Below are 21629 nucleotides of genomic sequence, written 5' to 3' on the forward strand. Positions count from 1 at the left end.
TGGGTCAACATCTGTACGAGTACACGAACCCACTTGCTCTGTACAAACAACAACTTCATTGCACGCCATCGCCACTCCTGAGCGTTAGAACAAATTCCTTGGCGGCACTGCGTCGTTTGGTAGTCTTGGCACATTCGTCAAGACTCTGGGTTGCCTTATTCGGAATGGTATATAATAGGCAACGTTTCGGGCAACGGCCCTTCATAGCAATGAAGGGCCGGTGCCGGAATCGTCGCCGGTTACATACTTTTTATTTTAAGTCGATGTTGATGAATGCGATTTTATAAATATCTATTGTTTAAAATCAGTACTCCCATCCCTTTGTGATCCACCAATCCCATCCTCACCCCGTAGTCACTTTGTCCAGAGTGCGTTTTTCGCCAGGGATTGCCGAATTGTGTTCACGTGACGACTCAACGTGCAACCAACCGTCGGGTGTTGCAATACATCAGAGGTGTGGACTCGAGTCATGTGACTTGGACTCGAGTCAGACTCGAGTCATGAATTTGATGACTTGCGACTCGACTTGGACTTGCATAACAATGACTTTGTCCCACCTCTGAGGTGTGGACTCGAGTCATGTGACTTGGACTCGAGTCAGACTCGAGTCATGAATTTGATGACTTGCGACTCGACTTGGACTTGCATAACAATGACTTTGTCCCACCTCTGCAATACATCACCCGACGCTAATTGGGGTTCGGCGTTTTTTGCATTTAAATCCCAATGGGATTCCTCGACCACCAGCCTGGTGTGTGTGTGTGTGCATGACCTGATGCTAATTTGAATTTCGGTGTAAAAACGCTGAACCACAACGGAATTCTTCCGCTGCCGTCCAGGTTTGCGTGACCTCGCGCTATTTCGGAGTTGTGTTTTTACACTTCCATCCAAATGGAATTCCTCAGCCACGACTATCAGCCGCTGGATAACGGCCGTTCCCAACCAGCCAATAAGTATAACCCGTAAAAACAAAGGTTTTCACTATAAATCCTTTATATGCGTGGCGGCTAGAGTCCTCTCGTCCTCTGGCTTGAGATGGCTGCCACCTATGGGTCAGATGATTGCATTGCACCATTAAGCAATTGGTAATTAAATATATTTGTGTCCTATAAAGTGTAAAATTTTGGAAAAAAATTTTCACGAACATTAATTGTCACGCACAACGAGTCTGTGTGGAAAATGTCAGCTCGATTGGATCACGGGAAGTGGGTTAAAAAACGACCGAAAGATTTGCACGGTCCTAAGCAAGCAAGCGAACTTAATTTAAAGGATTTAAAAAATATGCCGGCATCTCGCAAAGCAACAACAATCGCCATTCGCCAACTCGGTTGCGGTAACGTCACCAGGGCGCTTATGCCAGGCTATGTGCACGTCAAGGCCACGTGAAGTGTCGAACGCCCGCTGGCAGGTCACGGGACAGACCCAGGCGCCATCGGTCGACTGAGATGAGACTGGCCGATGCACCACCTGCGCCCCCTACTGTGCCAACCTGCTGCGTTTTAGCCGCCCGGCGTCCCGTTCGTTGTTGTGAGCGTCGCTCCTCCGCCCTCCGTTGTTGTTGGAGGGCGACTGCCTCCAACTGCCCAGTAGCGTCCTTCACGAGCCTCCTCCACAGAGGCCGATCTTGACACCGCTGGTACCAGTCATCGGCAAGTCCACTCAGCTCCACGTCCTCCTGTACATCACTCCATCTCTTCTCTAAGCAAAGCAACAATCCACCTCGCTCCGGTACTTTTAAAAAAAAGCCTCATTCCACAACGGTGCAGCCTCCCAAGTGCACGCTTCCTAGTTGATCTGAGATGCACGGTCTCTGTCACTGCAGAGAAGACGATGTGGGGGGATGTGGGGGGGGGAATTTTCTGAGAACGCGTTACCCCTGGGCCCGGGAGGGTGCAACTGCTTGAATGTTGAGACCCAAGTCCTGTGGACGGCGACACGAGGGCATTTCAAAGACTTGGCTAAAATAGGGAAATGTTAAGGAGCGGGGGAAACTGGCGACGTTCAATCCTCGCTTTCGTTCAACAGCAGCAGCAGCAACAATGATTCTGAACCACAATCACACGGCTTTTGTAAACGGTTTTATTACATTTTTTTTTTAACAATTTTTCTACGTTACTTTATTCCGAGCTTAAACATCGCCAGCTTATATTATTTAGCACGTTAAAAGTTGTGCGACGTGTCAACGAATGGTTCCTACACCCCCCCCCCCTCCAGCTGCCCCTCGTCAACCGGTGTGTAATCAAGCCCCCTTGCCCCAGGTCCACGTTCTCACCAAACCCCCACGCGCACCTCTCCCCAGAGGTCGCAAACGGGTTTTGATTCCTTACCCGTACCCGGCCGGGTACAGGTAGTCGTATCCTACCCGAAATGAGTGACAAACGGTTACTCACCAGTGACTCACGGCCTACCCGTACCCGGCCGCACCACAGTCGCAAACGGCTACCTGTACCCGGCCGGGTACAGGTAGCCGGGTATCGGGTAGGGTACGGGTATCGGGTACCCGGTTGCGACCTCTGCCTCTCCCTCCACACCCGTAACCGCAGGCCACTGGCGTCCCCTGGCGGCCTTTAGTGCGGCCACAAACGACGATGTTGACTCCCTCGCCAGGTATACAGGAGGGCGCGGGTTCGATCCCGACCCTTGATGGCTGCTGTATCGTTGTGGAGTTTGCGTGTCTCTCCATCTCGTCCGTGGTCGCGTGGATTTTTCTCCGGTTTCCCCCCCCCCACCCCATTTACAATCAATCTCACGCCTTTAAGAGTATTTGGCTGCTATCAATGTCCACGTGATGACAAGCCACGTCATGATAAGCCACTTCGTTGAGCTGTCATTCGTGTCCAGGTCGCGTCGGGAAAAAAAAAAAAGAGCTGAAATAGCTCGATGGGCCTTACCTGGTCAAATGTTTTTTTTTGTAGTTCGCTGTTTCAACACACAAAATGTGAAAACGCAACCCATCGTTAGGCTGTCACACCCGACAATGTTTTCAAATGCGTGATGGCCCTCACAACTGATGTCTTATCCGCGAAAGTGGCCTCCACCCCCCTCTGAAGATGAGTGAAGACCCACCACTGGTGGAAACCAACGGTTCTTCACCGGTTCGCTAAGGCACCACCACCACCCAAGACCCAGAGGTCTCCAGTGCTCCCCAGGTTACGGAGAAGATCAGCTCACGTCGAAGGTGGTGGTGGTGGTGTCACTGCGGTTTCTTGGCGTGTCGAGTCACTGTGTTTTGTCGCCGCAACGTCTCCCCCCCCGTGTGATTCCAACATTTCTCCCGCACGGTATCCGTGCCGCAGCCTGGCGACTCGCGGGTCGAGAACCGGCGTTGTGAACGTTATGGAGCAGCAGCAGCAGCAGCGGCGGGCGTGTTGGGGTTGTGAGGGGGGTGAGAGGTGAGGGAGGGGGTGAGGGGGGTTGTGGGGAGGAGGAGGTGAGGGGGAGGAGGAGGTGAGGGGGAGGAGGAGGTGAGGGGGAGGAGGAGGTGAGGGGGAGGAGGAGGTGAGGGGGAGGAGGAGGTGAGGGGGAGGGGGGGGGAGGTGAGGGGGGTTGTGGGGAGAGAGGGGGAGGGGGGTTGTGGGGAGAGAGGGGGAGGGAGGTGGGGGAGGAGGTGAAGGGGAGGAGGTGAGGGGGAGAGGTGAGGGGGAGGGGGGGAGGAGGTGAGGGGGAGGAGGTGAGGTGAGGGGGGGGAAGTGAGGGGGGTTGTGGGGAGAGAGGTGGAGGGAGGTGGGGGAGGAGGTAAGGGGGAGGGGGGGAGGAGGTGAGGGGGAGGAGGAGGTGAGGGGGAGGGGGGGAGGAAGTGAGGGGGGTTGTGGGGAGAGAGGTGGAGGGAGGTGGGGGAGGAGGTAAGGGGGAGGGGGGGAGGGGGGGAGGAGGTGAGGGGGAGGAGGAGGTGAGGGGGAGGGGGGGAGGTGAGGGGGAGGAGGTGAGGGGGAGGAGGTGAGGGGGAGGGGGGGAGGAAGTGAGGGGGGTTGTGGGGAGAGAGGGGGAGGGAGGTGGGGGAGGAGGTGAAGGGGAGGGGGGGGAGGAGGTGAGGGGGAGGGGGGGGAGGTGAGGGGGGAGGGGGGGAGGAGGTGAGGGGGGTTGTGGGGAGAGAGGGGGTGGGGGGTTGTGGGGGGTTGTGGGGGGAGGAGGTGAGGGGGAGGGGGGGAGGTGAGGGGGAGGGGGAGAGGAGGTGAGGGGGGTTGTGGGGAGAGAGGGGGAGGAGGTGAGGGGGAGGTTGGGGAGGAGGTGAGGGGGGGGGGAGGTGAGGGGGGGAGGAGGAGGGGATTGGGGCGACTCGCAGCTCGTGTTCAGCGCGGTGAGAACTTGGCCCCCATCGGCCGTGAATGCTACTGATGCTGATACTGTGGCATGTCAAACACAAAACCATCCCCCTATTAAATAATCCCACCATATAAAAAAACAACGAATCTGTTGGCAGTGGTAACACGAGAACACAGACATTCAACTCGCTAACATTTGCCATTAACAATGCCGTGAAACAGACAAAACACACGATTGCGACATTTGCAGTTGCAAACATTGCTCAGGAATTGTGGGTAAACATTATAATTGTTATAGTGAGTTCAGTTAAGAAGATAGTGGACTTTTTTTATGCAGTTGATAATGGGCCTCACCGAGTTGGCGAGAATATGGTTTTGTTCAGGAGTGTCGTGCCACACTGTGGCCGTGCGGCCAATGCCATTATTAGTGAGCGTTTTGGCTTCGTGGGGAAGAAAACGAACGCCGCTGCTACCACGAGCGCAACAAGGCAACACAATCAAGGCTCCGCGCGCACGGATTCAAACCTCACGATTCCATTTCCCAGAATTCCCATGGCACCAATTGCTGGGAGGATATGAAGCGTGGCTTTTTTCTTCGCACGTACACACAACACTTAACAAGCAGGGATTGGCCAAAGACGCCAATGCACGGCCCTGCTGAAAATGATTCATGAGACCGAGCGAGGCTTTCCTGGATAATGTAGGCCAGCGTTCTCCATCGCAAAGGCCTGTGGGCCACTGGTCGGCTTTAGTGCTGCCCCCGATAATACACAAATGTAAAAAACAACCCCCCCATCGTGCTGCTGTCAAACCCCAATGGTTTCAAATGCGTGGCGGCCCTCACACTCATTGTGTCTTATCAGCGATAGTGGGCCCCTCCCGACTGATATAGACCATTTCGATTCAAAATCTTGAGCCAGAAAAGCTCCAGAATCTCCTACAAGACTGTACTAGACTGCCAGGCTGGAGATCTGCTTGCGAAATTTGCCCAATTACCCTTTCCAGTGGCCAGGGAGAAGCCACCCACGCAGAGACCCAGTCGCACACTCTCCGCCACGCGGACCTCGTGCCTCGACACCCGCTTGCTGTACTGCCTCCCACAGCTCGATGCCTCACAGGCTATGAAGGAGAACGGCTCACACACAAACCACCACCACCCTCTGCGCCTCCCGATGACAGAAACACTAAATCAAAGCTCCCATCATTGCATGATCATCAACCCCGGCTTTGAGCCTCGGGATTAAATAAAAGTAGGCGTGCGTCTACACACTGCCGTCATGACCGATTCTGCTAATGTTTAAGAAGAGGTTGGAAAGGGGGGCATCGTATAATCCGGTAAGTCGTGCGTGTGTGCACACGCGTGTGTGCACGCCTTCATAGGTGCTCGCTAACAGCACTTGCCCCAACAGTCTGTAAGGGGACTTTTGTCTTTGTTGCACGTGAGAGAGACCAGATTTGTTATAACTTTATTATCCATAATAGAGGGGGTTTCTTTTGGGTTAGATCGCGTAAATATAAATGTGTGTTGTTAAACCCGCCGTCACCCCACGCAGCCAATTAGTAAACAAAACGTGCCAATTCGTTACTAGTTCAGCACACCGCTTGTGTTGGGTTACAAACACCACGACATTTCGCCGGTAATTACAACAACCAGCCTCATCAGGCTGCAGCCAGAGTTGTGGAGAAACCCAAAAAATAAAAACCTCGATTGTGGACAATATTGGTCGCGAACGGCTACTACTACTACCACTACTACGTGTTCAACAATTTTTTAGCATCAGGGCACCAGGTTGGAGTGCTTCTCTTACTTTCTGTAGCGTCTTTATAATCCAGAAAATATGGTGACATCGATGTCATTTAGGGAACACACACACACACCACGAATAACCAACATCCACCACCCCCTATATTCCGGCATTCAAACACTTTACAAAGGTAAATACTGTAGTACAAATTGCACGCGTACAACACACCCACGCACAGACCCACCGTCCACTCTGTGACACCCCTGCAGTCAGGCGCCTGGGGCAGTGTGGGTGGCGTGTTGAGATTTGGGTGGTGTGTTGGGTGGTCATGCGTAGTTTGGCGAACTGGGTGGTGTGGTGTGAGTTGGGTGGTGTGTTGAGATTTGGGTGGTGTGTTGGGTGGTGGTGAGTGGTGTGGTGAGCTGGGTGGTGTGGTGCGAGTTGGGTGGTATTGTGAGTTTAGTGGCAAGTTGGGTGACAAGGCGTCAGATGGGTGGTATGGTGGTTTGATAAGCAGCATGGTGATGTGTGTGCATGTAGGTGGCGTGGCGAGTTGAGTTTGTATGTGGTGCGGTGCGAGTGGTGTGATGCGAGTGGTGCGGTGCGAGTGACGGACAGTTAAGAGCGAGGGTTACACTCAAAGGCTCAGGTCACAGTTAGCCTCAGATCTAGTGTTAGCGATTTAGTGTTGGGAGTTGGGGTTAGTGGGTCAGGGTTAGGGGCATAGATAGGGTTAGGGGTTTTGTGTTAGGAGCCAGGGTTAGGGTCAATGGTTTAGGGTTGGGGTGTCAATGTTCGCATCAAGACGAGGTGGGGGGGGCAACTGTACATATCATGGTTATGGGTTTATTGTTGGAATCACGGTTAGGGGCTCAGAGTTGGGAGTGGGGTCAGGGGGGCGGTCAGGGTTACACTCAGGCTGAACCCCGGGCCTCTCTCTCCGTGGGCGAGTCCGGGTGCGTCCTCAGCCGAAGACGGCGCCGCAGTTTGGGCAGCGGCGCTCCCGCAGCGCCAGGCAGAGCAGGATGCCGATCGGGAAGAAGAGGATGGCGCAGCAGATGCCCAGGCAGGTGTACTCATCCTCCAGCACGCCCACCCTGCACATACACGGCACGCAGAGACGGCGATTCGCACCCTCCGCCGTGTAGCCTCCAAAGTGCTTGCCACGAATGAGCCGCAAGAGCTTTGCCGATCTCGTCAAGGAACATAAACCATCATCACGCGAACTCTGGTCATCCGAGCAGCGGCGGGGTTTTGGCTGGCCATTGAACAAAGACGGTGACCGTGTCGCGCCCTTTCAGACGCGCTTCGGAGGGCGTCTGCAACTCTCTTCCGATATTAGGAAGCCACTGGAGCTATGCACTTTTAAATAACCTAGACTGAAAACCAATTTATTTAGAACTGCTTTTTGTGTTTAGTTTGTTCTTCCCCCGCACTTCCGATTAGCGTGGTTGGCTACGTACGGCGCACAGGAAGTTCAACATACTTGCATACATGAACTGTGGAAACTGACGCAATGTAACTGCAGCAGAATAACCGTGGCAATCAGTGTCGTAGCCATCGACCCCAAACCACTACAACCACAACAAAACCACATTAAGCGAACTACAACAAATGTAACCAATGCAAACTAAGGCGCACGGACCCCAACAACTCCACACCCAAACCACCACTGCCACCGCACATCAATCACCAGCACCACTACCACTACAAAGATCCCCCGTGTAGCCTTAACAGACTGTAGGGACAAGTGCTGTTAGCGAGCACCTATGAAGGCCGGTACGGCACACAAGGCGGGTGGCCAGCAACCACGCCCAGCCGCCTTAGTCTCTCCCAGTGGCGATGTTTACACACCGCACCAGGTACTAATCTGAGGCTGAGTCAACGGTGTTGGCCATTAACGGGAATTGAACTCGTGTCGCCAGGTTCGTAGTGCAGCGCGCTAACCGCTGCACTACCGCTCCCCACAACCACCAGCGCCACCAACAACACCAGCGCCAGACGCCGATTAAGTGTGCAATACATCCACACGAAGCACGCCCAAAGAGTGCGGAACCCTCGCCGCAGTTTAGCGGAGGAATTAAGAATTGGAATTCAAACTCTCAACTGGAATTTCTCGGCGACTTGGCCTGGGATTACTCCGCTTGGCAATGATGCCACCCCCCTGCCTCCACAGCGACAACTTGGCAGGAGGCTCCTGAAAGAAGAGTCGTGAGACTAGGCGAGGCTTGCATGGGTAACAAGCGTGATGATAACAATACATAATCAAGTTTTTTGGGTTTAGATCGCGTTATTTATAAATGTGTCGTAACCCTCCACCACCCGACACGGCCAATCAGTAAAAATGTGTCACGTTGACAAAAGACAAATAGTTCACTGCTTTAGCCCACCGGTGTGTTGAAGCCACAACATTTACAATTTGAGTACGACGTTTCGCTGGTAATTGCATCCAGCATCATCGGGCAATTCGCCAGAATGGTGAGGCTCTGCTGTGTCTCCCGTTCTTATATAGAGCAGCAGCAGGGTGACGTCATCATTAACTCATTAACTCATCAGGTGCAAAGATTCAAGGGGGGAGTGATTGTAATTATATACTAGATTAGTAATAAGGCTATTGTTACGATGCGAGTTGTAGATTAGTAATCATTTGGAATGTGTTTTATTGTGATTATGCTACATTAGTAATCAGTTAGTGTTTGTTTCCCTTATAAGGAATTGTAATGTATCTTAATTAATAATACACTTCCAGGCCGCACTAAGCCTGTAGCTGTCTGAGCGATTAAAGTTATTTCTGTTTCTCTCAATTTCAATCGATTCTCTAATTAGTCTTTGCCAGTAGTAACTAGTTTTACACAACACTTCAACGTTGTCAAAATCAATTGAGTGTCCCTGTTGGCATGCATGTTCTGCCACTGCCGACAGTTGTGTTTGTGATAGTTTAATATTTCTCTGGTGTTCTTTTAGTCTTACACTAACGTTACGCCCTGTCTGTCCAATATAGCATCTGCCACATACACAATTAATCCGATATACACCTTCTGTTGATAATTTAGGTAATTCGTCTTTAGTGCATGTTACTAGTTGTTGAATTTTGTGTACTGTACCAAATCTTACTGTAATGTTTTGCTTTTGCAAAACACGGGCTAATTTGTCAGTTACTCCTGAGATAAATGGTATTTTTATTGTTTTAATAATCTGATCGCTTTCAGCAGTGTTGCTTTGCGATCGTGATTTGGCTTTTAGTGCTCTGTTAATTTGAGAATTATTGTAGCCATTCTGTCTTAGTGCTTCTTTAACATGTTTAATCTCTCTCACTAGACTTTCACCATCTGACACTAAACCCAAAAAACGTTGATTATGAATAACATTGGTCGCGAAAGCCTACGTGTTAAGATAACAATACAACTAGTATGAGCACAAAAAATCAACAGTCGTCCCTCGGTTAACAGTGACATTGGTTCATGGTTTTTCGGTTAACATTTCGCCTTCCATAGGACCCACCCATGGTTTCGATTAACGTTGAAATTTAAATTCAGCGGTACTTCGATGATGCACGCGGGCGCCAATTTCGGCCAATCCGAGTGCTCGTAAGTGGGGCTGAGCCATGCCCACGGCCAATCAGGGATGCCCGTTTATTACATGATACGTCTTCTGTTTTGGCAGTAGAAACAGCTCTCTTGCAGACTCGGTGATTTGATTTTTAACATTTTCAACTCACAAGTGAATTCGTAGTGATTGCAATGTCCCCTAAAGTGAATTCGCAAAAAGGAGAAGAGTAGGAGAGCATTTAGCCTTAAAACAAAGCGTTATTTAAAGTGTTGTTATCATGTTTTTACCTACTATAATCACCCAGGAATGTCCTTAACGCTCGTGACGTCACTCCACATCGACCATCCCCCCTCATTAATATTCATGAGCAGGTGACGTCCTCCAAATGGACACTCCCCCACCCCTCATTCATAATCATGAGCAAGTGACGTCACTCCACATCGAACAGCCCCCTCATTAATAATGATGAGGTGACGTCACTCCACATGGAGCACCCTCCCCCCTCATTAATAATTATTAGCGGGTGACGTCACTCCACATGGGGGGGGGGGGGGGAGGCGCCTCCTCTCCCCTCTTCAGCGTCAACTTATAACCCTCACGTCACCCGATCTCCGTAACGCTGTTGAGACCTCAAAGTAAAAAGGACGTCATGATGAACAAGGGATTATAACCTTAAAATGAAATAGGTCTGTGTCACCGCGCCCTCACAAATTGCACACACGCATTGATGCAATGAATATCACGTCGTGGTCTGCTTTTCGCGTGCAAGTTTCAGATTCACCGCAATACACCCGTCCTTGGACGGGCAAAAAGGCTAGTTTATTAACATTGAGTGTTTAAATGTTACGAACTTAGTTTTAGGGTCAAAAAGGTCAACTTCTGATCGTCTTCGAATGGATTAATGGTTTTAACATGCCAATCCCATATTCGATTGACAGTTTTTTTGGTGAACAGTAGTTTTCGTGGAACGGATTAAAAACGCTAATCGAGGGAACTACTGTAATGCCATTTATCCAGGAGAACCCAAAGGCTTGGGGATATTTTTTCCGTAGGGCCTGATATTGGAATATTTGGCCAAATTTCACCGGCGAGTGCGTTTTCCCTTGTGGGCAGAAACTGGAGAACACTGATAAAACTCACGCGCACGAGAGGGTGACGCCCAAAACTCCACACGGATGGATTTGTGAATCCGTTGCATCAATAACGTCATCGCCAGGTAAAAAAAAAGTGGTTTCCAACTCGAAACAAGCATGTGGCGGTGCTTAGAACTCACAGTTGCGAGCCAGTGGTGGAAATGCCACGTTATTGCGGCAAGGGCAAGTCTATCCAATCAACAATGATCACCGTTGACTTCCCACCAATTGGCACTGCTCATTGTATCGCCCATGGAGGGAAGAGTGAAAGCCAAGCCCAGACTCGGGTTTAAACTCTCATGCCGTGCAGCATTCTAATCCGCTGTGGCTGGCGGCTCAAGTATCGGTACAGTCGCCCCTATTAATATCAGCGTGCAGCACAATACTCAAGCGCTCACTAAAATAGACCCTCCAAATCGCACCATCACAGGGCCGCCAGACAACCTCGCGGGGTTCACAATGGCCGCGTCTTAGGCATTGTCTTCGTCAGATTACGATCCTGGGCTCGAACTTTGGTTTTAGGTGGCTTTTTCCGAAAACATGTTTTATGTTTTTTTTTTTATTTAAAGTTTGGGATTTGGAACTAAAAGCTGCAATTCAATGTACTTCTCATAGCTGTGAATATGTTTAATACATCATCATGATCATCAGCAATGTTCTATCCGCTCCTGGATGGCGGTCTCCCCATGCCGTCACGATCTAAGTTCGAGATTATTCTCTTATTTACATCACGAGGCCTCCTTTGCCAGGACCAAAATATAATAATAGTTTTTTCCCCCTTTTTTCAGGCAACAAAACTAAAACCTTTTTACAAGGAATCATGTTTACATTAACCACAATACCTGCGGTCAAAATGCAAACAAAAACCACTCTTATTATATTTTGGCACTGGCAGTTCTAAAGAAATTCGTTTTCACTCCATGTTTAAAAGTGCATAGCTCCAGTGGCTTTCTAATATTGGAAGAGCGTTCCAGATGGCCGCAAAAGCGCATCTGAACGCGAGCGACGTGGTGACCGTCTTTGTTCGATGGCCAGCAAAAAAGCCGCCGCTGCCAGGATGTTGGCGTGATGGTTTTTAAATCCTTCATATTAAGTTCACTTGCTTGCTCGCTTACGACCGTGCAAATCTTTCGGTCGTTTTTTACCCCACTTCCCGTGATCCAATCGAGCTGACATTTTGCACACAGACTCGTTGTGCGTAACAATGTATTTTCGTGAAAATTTTTTTCCAAAATGTTACACTTTGTAGGAATTTTATTTATTTATTTAATTGCCAATTGCTTAATGGTGGCAGGCATTCATCTGACCCATAGGTGGCAGCCATCTCAAGCCAGAGGACGAGAGGACTCTAGCCGCCACGCATATAAAGGATTTATAGTGAAAAACTTTGTTTTTACGGGTTAATTTTTTTGCTCCTTGACAATACCAGCAAAGGTATTGTGGTTCATGTGGCAATCACACTGTGCGTGACGAGTGCGACCTTACGTGCGGGTGCAGACAGCCACCCGGAGTGTGTCTGCGCTCGTTTGGGAGGTTCACTCGCCACTCGGGGCCGTCGGTGATTGGGCAGCGCGAGTCACAGTCGCCTCATTTGGGCTTCACACTCATTCACTGCACTGCATACCTACGTGCGGTTATTTGACAAAACGTAAAGAACTTCAATATGCACGCTTGCATGTTGAACCTCTGTCGCACCACCGTACGTTGTCAACCGTGCTGATCGGAGGCGATGTTATAATAATTTACATTTGAAAGGTGCATTTCGTCCGTAGATCCCAATGCGCCACCATGTACGGAAGGCAGGAAATAAACACAACAGGAGTGAACGGACAGAACCGGCGGGTGAAGGCCAGTTTAAAGAGGCTTAATACAAGTGTGCATATTCAGTTATCGAATAACATAAAACAAAAACGTGGCCAACAATTCACAAGTTGTTATCCATCGTGGTGAATTTCGAAACAACATTTCTACAAATGGCACTAATTTGAAATAAAGCAGTGGAAAAGGGACCTGGGTCTCCTCCTCCTGCTTCCTTGTGGATCATGTTGACGCTGAGTAACAAGTCGACAGTGACTGTGGGTTGAAGTTGAGCCAGATAAGGTGGCAGCTTTCACGTGGTCCACTCTGTTCAATGAGAAATCTATATAATAATTATTATCATACGCTTGTTCGTGCGTGTCTGTCTGTCTGTGGGGATTATGTCGCCAAGCCCGATGTCAGAAATGACCTGGTCTAATAGGTGGTTACCTGGTCTGTTAGAGAGACCTGGTCTGGCAGAGGATCTGGTCGGATAGGGAGACCTGGTCGAAAAGGAAACCTGGTTTGCTGAGAACCTGGTCTAATAGGTTTGTGGGGTACACGGGGTGAGGTGTATGTGACGTGAGGGGCCCCTGGTGTGAGGGGACCCCCTGGGGTGCAGACCTCCCCCCCCCACCCCGTACCTGCACGCGGGGCAGCCCCCCACAACGAGCACGGAGGTGATGGGGGGCTGCATGAGCGAGGAGTCCGGCTGCACCATGGTGGGGTAGGCGCCCGCGTACCCCGCAGGGGCAATCACAGTGTACCCTGCAGGACACGCACACACAGGTGTACAGGTGGGAACACACACACAGGTGTACGGGTGTGAACACACACACACACACAGGTGTACGGGTGTGAGCACACACAGGTGTGAGCACACACAGGTGTACAGGTGGGAACACACACACAGGTGTACATGTGTGAGCACACACACACACACAGGTGTACGGGTGTGAGCACACACAGGTGTGAGCACACACACCGTGTACGGGTGTGAGCACACACACGCACACACAGGTGTACGTGTGAGCACACACACACACACACACACCGTGTACGGGTGTGAGCACACACACGCACACACAGGTGTACGTGTGAGCACACACACACACACAGGTGTACATGTGTGAGCACACACACACACACAGGTGTACATGTGTGAGCACACACACACACACACACAGGTGTACATGTGTGAGCACACACACACACAGGTGTACGGGTGTGAGCACACACACACAGGTGTACGGGTGTGAGCACACACACACACACAGGTGTGCAGGTGTGAGCACACACACACACACACACACACACAGGTGTACGGGTGTGAGCACACACACACACACAGGTGTGCAGGTGTGAGCACACACACACACACACACACAGGTGTACGGGTGTGAGCACACACACACACACAGGTGTGCAGGTGTGAGCACACACACACACACACACAGGTGTACGGGTGTGAGCACACACACACACAGGTGTACGGGTGTGAGCACACACACCGTGTACGGGTGTGAGCACACACACGCACACACACCGTGTACGGGTGTGAGCACACACAGGTGTGAGCACACACACCGTGTACGGGTGTGAGCACACACACGCACACACACCGTGTACGGGTGTGAGCACACACAGGTGTGAGCACACACACCGTGTACGGGTGTGAGCACACACGCACACACACACACACAGGTGTACGGGTGTGAGCACACACAGGTGTGAGCACACACACCGTGTACGGGTGTGAGCACACACACGCACACACACCGTGTACGGGTGTGAGCACACACGCACACACACACACACAGGTGTGCAGGTGTGAGCACACACAGGTGTGAGCACACACACCGTGTACGGGTGTGAGCACACACACGCACACACACCGTGTACGGGTGTGAGCACACACACACACAGGTGTGCAGGTGTGAGCACACACAGGTGTGAGCACACACACGCACACACACCGTGTACGGGTGTGAGCACACACACACACACACACAGGTGTGCAGGTGTGAGCACACACAGGTGTGAGCACACACACCGTGTACGGGTGTGAGCACACACACGCACACACACCGTGTACGGGTGTGAGCACACACGCACACACAGGTGTACGGGTGTGAGCACACACACGCACACACAGGTGTACGGGTGGGAACACACACACAGGTGTGAGCACACACACACACAGGTGTACAGGTGGGAACACACACAGGTGTACAGGTGGGAACACACACACACACAGGTGTACAGGTGTGAGTACACACACACACAGGTGTACAGGTGTGAGTACACACACACACAGGTGTACAGGTGTGAGCACACACACACACATGTGTAGAGGTGGGAACACACACACACACAGGTGTACAGGTGTGAGTACACACACACACAGGTGTACAGGTGTGAGCACACACGCACACACACAGGTGTACGAGTGTAAGCACGCACACACACATAGGTGTACGGGTGTGAACACACACACACAGGTGCACAGGTGGGAACACACACACACAGGTGCACAGGTGGGAACACACAGGTGTACAGGTGTGAGCACACACACACAAGTATACGCATATGAACACACCCACAGGTACACACAGATGTGAACACATACATGTAGATCTGTCCAGATGTACGAATGTGAACACATACAGGTACACACAGGTCTACACGTGTGAACACAGACAGGCCTACAGGTGTGAACACACACAGGCACGCAAAAATTGTATACATGTGTAGACTTGCTCACGAACACATATAAGTTGAGCACACAGACCCAGGTGTAGAGAAAGCTATAAACCAGGTTAACCTCCTGTTAGGGTTCGGGCCAGAGTTAAACCCAGTCTAAACCCTTACCCGGTTTCAGCTCGGGGTGGGATGGATTTATGGTCAGGACTTAATGCAGTCACGACACCAACCCGCCGTTTAGAATTTCGATGGGTTTATGTTTGGGTTAGGCCTGAAGCTAGTTATCAAAACCCTGACCCGGGGTCAATCGTCAACCCCGATGTTGTTCAAACAAACCTCGCCACCTCACGTCATGTGCTTATATCATAAGCCACGAAAAGCAGCGGTCACCATCTCTCACGGAGGGAGATGCGTGTGTTACAGGTGTGCTGTGTGGCACACACAATCACAACTCCGCTTCTCACACTGTGCCCTGAGCCAGTGGTGACAATACCACGTTTCCATGACGGGGGTGAAACGAGGCATCTCATAACCACAACTCCAATGCCAGAGGGCACGGTGGTCCAGATGTCTTGTGACCGGCAATTAATTGACCTCTGAAAAAGAACCCCCCCTTTGCATATTAATTTCTGTGTTTAAATAAACCGTAACAATTATGAGGTTTGAGAGAATTAAATGTGGGTTACAAGACATCTGGACCACTAACCGCCCTGCCAAACACGTGGCTGGAATCCATTGTCAGCAGATGGCAGCACAGACAACCACATTTACTGTACTGTACTGTATTCCAACGTCCATGGCTCCCTGCCTCTACCAACCAGGGTGGTCAAATATACTAAAAACTAAACTAGTTAAATTTTGATTTAAAGCTTTCGTGACTGCAGGGATTCATCTTCTTGGTTCTTTCGGTAAAGTCACGTAGAAGGGAAGTAATAAAATAATAAAATAATTTTATTATGTTTTATTTTTATTATTTTATTACTTCCTTTCTACGTGACTTTACCGAAAGAACCAAGAAGAACTGAACTAGTTGTTTTTTTTTACCAGGTAAGGACCACTGAGCTATACAGCTCTTTTGGAGAAGCGACCTGGCCACACGCGATGACAGCTCAACTTGGTGGCGGCTTCTCATCACGTGGACATTTACAGCAGCCAAACACTCCAAACGGACGGTTTGATTCTAAATGTGGAGGGGAAAGCTGGAAGGCTCTGAGAAAAATCCACACGACCACGGGGGCAGAAAGAGAGAGAGAAAGAGACAGACCTACAAACTCCAAATATACAGCAGCAGGTGTCAGGGTCGGGATCAAACCCCACGACCTCCTGTATACCCGGCGAGGTAGTTAACATCAAGCCACCACGGCGCCCATATGGTTAAACCACCCCACCCAAACCCAGTATATAAACAAATAACGACGGACAAACGTTGGTACAACGGTTCCAACCCAATTGCAACCACGTGCCAAACCAGATTCCAACGTTGGCTGCAACGTTGCAATATTTTATCCCTGGCAACTTGGCATGGAGTGCGGGACAAAGGCCCTCCATCATCCAGTAGTGGATTTGCCAACAGCACGCTCCAACACTGCTATTTTTTAAAATCCTTTATATTAAGTTCACTTGCTTGCTTGCGCGCTTACGACCGTGCAAATCTTTCGGTCGTTTTTTAACCCACTTCCCGTGATCCAATCGAGCTGACATTTTGCACACAGACTCGTTGTGTATGACAATGTATTTTTTTTCCAAAATGGTACACTTTTTAGGAATTGTATTTATTTATTTAATTGCCAATTTCTTAACGCTGGCAGGCATTAATCTGACCCATAGGTGGCAGCCATCTCAAGCCAGAGGACGAGAGGACTCCAGCCGCCATGCATATAAAGGATTTATAGTGAAAAACTTTGTTTTTACGGGTTAATTTTTGTATATATTTTTTTTCCAGGTTCGGCCCTCCGCTGAGCCGCATGGCTCTTTATCAGAAGCGACCTGGCCACAAACGGTCAGCTCAACGAAGTTGGCTGACCGTCACGTGGCAACGTATAGCAGTGGCCACACACCCCACTCGTCTTCCCCTCTCCATCGCTCACCTGAATGGTGCTGCGGTTGATACTGATGCTGGAACTGCGGTTGATGTTGCTGCTGATGTTGGTAGGGGTGGCCTCGGGGTTGGTACTGTTGTGGTGCCGGCTGCATGGTGCCATAGCCGCCACCACCACCACCACCGGGGTGGTACCCTGGCGGTGGTGGTGGTGGGGGTCCCCCCCCTTCTCCCACGGGACCAGGCGTGTAGGGAGGGGGTCTTTCATCCAGCAACGGCTTCGAGCTCTCCATTGCTCGCTCCCTCCCTGCCGCCTTCCTTCACGACGCGAGGAGCGACTCGCCCAACGACGCTGGTGGTGTGGTAAGGTTGACAACTCGTCCTTGTCTGTGTGTTTACAATGTATACCACGGCACTCGGATTAAAGTCTATGCAGTTTGATGACGATGATGGTGGTGTTGATGGTGGTGGTGGTGACGATGGTGTAGTCGATCTTCTTGTTGATAATGAAGTTCTTGCAGTTTGTGTAGAAGTCGTCGTCGACTTTTGTTCTTCTTGTTGCCGCTGCTGCTGCTGCTGGTTTATTGTTGACGGTGTTGATGATGTAGTTAGCAGTTGTTGTTGTTGACTTTCAGCTGTTGAGGTTTTTGTTGTTGTGTAGTCTTTGCACGTTGGTGTTGAGGCGGCCCTTGTTCTTTGTTAAACAGTTCCTCGACGTTGTAAATCGCCTCCGTGGTTCCCCACGCGCAGACGGTGGCGGTGGACACAGAGGCGCTGCTGATGATGATGCTCAACCTCGAAACTCACCCCTCGCTAACGCCACGATGGCGATGCGGCTGCTGCTGCTGTGAATCAAGTGCCTCAGAAGACGGTCTCTCTCCTCGCTTCCTTGCACAACCTTCAATCAATCCGCTTGTCCCCAGCAGCGACGACCGTCGTCGATGATGATGATGATGTTGTTGTTGTTCGTTTTGAGGCGACGCTTCTGTGCACCGGGGCGGCAACACACAGCTCGGATGAGTTGAACCAAACTCAAGACGACTTTACAAACAACGCCTGTCAGTGTAACGCGTAGTCGTGAGTAGCTGGGCTTTCGCGACCAATATTAGCCATAAGAGGTGGAGGGTAAACATCAATGTTGTTTCCTTAAACCCGCCACCACCCGACACAGACAATTCGCAGTGTTCAAGTAAACAGAACGTGCCAATTCGTTACTAGTTCAGCACACCGGCGTGTTGGAGAGTTGGGGGGGGGGGGGGTTACGCTCTGGAGTAACGAATTGGCACCCGTTTTGTTGACGTGACAAACCTCGCTGATTGGCTGTGTCGGGTGGTGGCGGGTTTAGCGACACAACATTTATATTGGACGCGATTACACAGCGACGGCGTTCTCCTGCCTCCTTCAGCCTTGGGAGAGCAAAACGCCTTTAAAAAAAACAAGTAATATTTGCAAAAACTTTTTTAAAAAACACGCTTTTATTAAATGTACTAGTAATGGAAGAGCTCCACGACTCCAGGAAGTGGCCAACGTCAGTTGACCGTGGACAATTAGACTCAAGCCGAAACATAACATGCAAAAAAGAATGTTTAAAAATACCAATTTTTTATGATAGAATATAGTATTGTCATCAGTATGACATAAGTATACCAAGTTTGCAGTTGAAACCACACTGGGAAGTGGGTTAAAATTGAGTTCTAATATTTGAGGATACAACAACAGACAGAGTGAGTTAAATGAAAGCGTGTAATAATAAAATATTAAAAAATATATTTTGTTAAACACGCTTTAATGAAATGTACTGTCCGAGCTGCCCCTCCCCCTGCCCCCTCCCCCCATCGCCCCTCCCCCTCCTTCCACATCCCCCGCCCCTGGGCGTGGCTCCCCGAGGCTTGCCGTGACGTAAGGGACCACGTGGTGATTTACAGGCAACGTGAGTTGAGCGTGGACAATTAGATCCGTAAAAAAGATTGTTTAAAAATATAAAAATTTTTAATGATAGAATATAGTATTGTCATCAGTACGACATACCTACACCAAGTTTGCAGTCGATACCACATTGGGAAGCGTGTTAAAATTGAGTTACAAGATTTGAGGATACAACAACAACAGACAGAGTGAAATGAAAGTGTGTAATAGTAAAAGTCAAGTGTGCCACGACCAGCTTGTACCCAGCTCCAATCTCGAGCAATTAACCAGAAGCTGAAGCCGTGATACCGGCTACAAAGACAAAGATCCCCCGTGTAGCCTTCACAGACTGGTTGGGGCAAGTGCACCTATGAAGGCCACCGCGGCACTGTGGCACACACAGAGGGAGTGGGTGGGCAGAAACCACGCCCGGCCGCCTTTGTCTCCCCCAGTGGCGATGTTTACTACACACCGATACACCGTGGTACTCATTTGAGGCTGAGTCGACCTAGGGGAGGCCCAGGACCGGTTCAAAGAATTGCTATCATCGGACTAGCCCAGCCCGATGATGTTACCATCACCAAGATTATCATCTGTAGCCCAGCCCGATGGTAAGTTACCATCACCAAGATTATCATCTGTAGCCCAGCCCGATGATAAGTTACCATCACCAACACCATCATCTGTAGCCCAGCCCGATGATAAGTTACCATCACCAACACTATCATCTGTAGCCCAGCCCGATGGTAAGTTACCATTACCAAGATTATCATCTGTAGCCCAGCCCGATGGTAAGTTACCATTACCAAGATTATCATCTGTAGCCCAGCCCGATGTTAAGTTACCATTACCAAGATTATCATCTGTAGCCCAGCCCGATGTTAAGTTACCATTACCAAGATTATCATCTGTAGCCCAGCCCGATGATAAGTTACCATTACCAAGATTATCATCTGTAGCCCAGCCCAATGATAAGTTACCATTACCAAGATTATCATCTGTAGCCCAGCCCGATGATAAGTTACCATTACCAAGATAATCATCTGTAGCCCAGCCCAATGATAAGTTACCATCACCAAGATTATCATCTGTAGCCCAGCCCGATGATAAGTTACCATTACCAAGATTATCATCTGTAGCCCAGCCCAATGATAAGTTACCATTACCAAGATTATCATCTGCAGCCCAGCCCGATAATAAGTTACCATTACCAAGATTATCATCTGTAGCCCAGCCCGATGAAGTTACCATTACCAAGATTATCATCTGTAGCCCAGCCCGATAATAAGTTACCGTTACCAAGATTATCATCTGTAGCCCAGCCCAATGATAAGTTACCATCACCAACACTATCATCTGTAGCCCAGCCCGATGAAGTTACCATTACCAAGGTTATCATCTGTAGCCCAGCCCAATGATAAGTTACCGTTACCAAGATTATCATCTGTAACCCAGCCCAAAGATACGTTACCGTTACCAAGATTATCATCTGTAGCCCAGCCCGATGATAGGTTACCATTACCAAGATGATCATCTGTAGCCCAGCCCGATGAAGTTACCATCACCAAGATTATCATCTGTAGCCCAGCCCGATGATAAGTTACCGTTACCAACACTATCATCTGTAGCCCAGCCCAATAAGTTACCGTTACCAAGATTATCATCTGTAGCCCAGCCCAATAAGTTACCGTTACCAAGATTATCATCTGTAGCGCAGCCCGATGATAGGTTACCATTACCAAGACTATCTGTAGCCCAGCCCGATGGTAAGTTATCATCACCAACACTATCATCTGTAACCCAGCCCAATGATAAGTTACCGTTACCAACACTATCATCTGTAGCCCAGAGCAACAACAACAACAACAGCAGCAGCGGCAGTAATTCTCCAGGCCTGCTGGAGATCCGTGTCGCCACAGCTACAACAGCAACAACAGCTACAACAGCAACATCTACAGCTGTCGCCTTGACAAACATCGAGCTGTGGGTGTCCCCTCCGCCCGCACCCGTCCAGGGCTGCTGTGTCCCAGCCGTAGCCCCAAGCCAGGCACACACAGACAGCCACAACGTACCTCTTAGCTAGCCCAAGTGTTGTCGTAGGCCACAGCAACAACAGCAGCAGCAGCAGCGTGTGTGTTTCAGCTGGGCCGGCTGTATCACAGCGGTGTCGCCTCGCCCTTCCCCCAACAAGCTGTAGCCGGGACCAGGAGGAAGAGCGGCAAGCCAGCAGTGGAGAGAGATGGAGCACCACCAACAGCAGCAGCAGCTCCCGTAGCTGGTAGCCGCCCCACGGCTTTGATGTCAACAATGAGCCCCCACCCCCTACTCACCCCTCCCCCCCCTACTCACCCCTCCCCCCCTACTTACCCCTCCCCCCCCCTACTCACCCCTCCCCCCTACTCACCCCTTCCCTCCCCCTACTCACCCCTCCCCCCTACTCACCCCTTCCCTCCCCCTACTCACCCCTCCCCCCCCCTACTCACCCCTCCCCCCCTAC

General features: G+C 50.4%; 1 protein-coding gene across 1 annotated transcript; it reads right to left on the bottom strand.

Moving 5' to 3' along the window:
• Positions 1-4532: 4532 nt before the first annotated feature.
• LOC144719062 (uncharacterized) lies at positions 4533-21444 on the bottom strand. Its single transcript, XM_078594828.1, has 4 exons — positions 21205-21444; positions 17277-18212; positions 13131-13254; positions 4533-7104 (listed from the first exon to the last, which is right to left on the bottom strand). Exons 2-4 carry the CDS (start codon positions 17518-17520, stop codon positions 6972-6974), a joined length of 501 nt encoding a protein of 166 aa, XP_078450954.1. The 5' UTR covers positions 17521-18212; positions 21205-21444; the 3' UTR covers positions 4533-6971.
• Positions 21445-21629: the final 185 nt, after the last annotated feature.

Source organism: Lampetra planeri, chromosome 5 (genome assembly GCF_965212315.1).
Source record: "Lampetra planeri chromosome 5, kcLamPlan1.2.h2, whole genome shotgun sequence".
Lineage (NCBI taxonomy): Eukaryota > Metazoa > Chordata > Hyperoartia > Petromyzontiformes > Petromyzontidae > Lampetra > Lampetra planeri.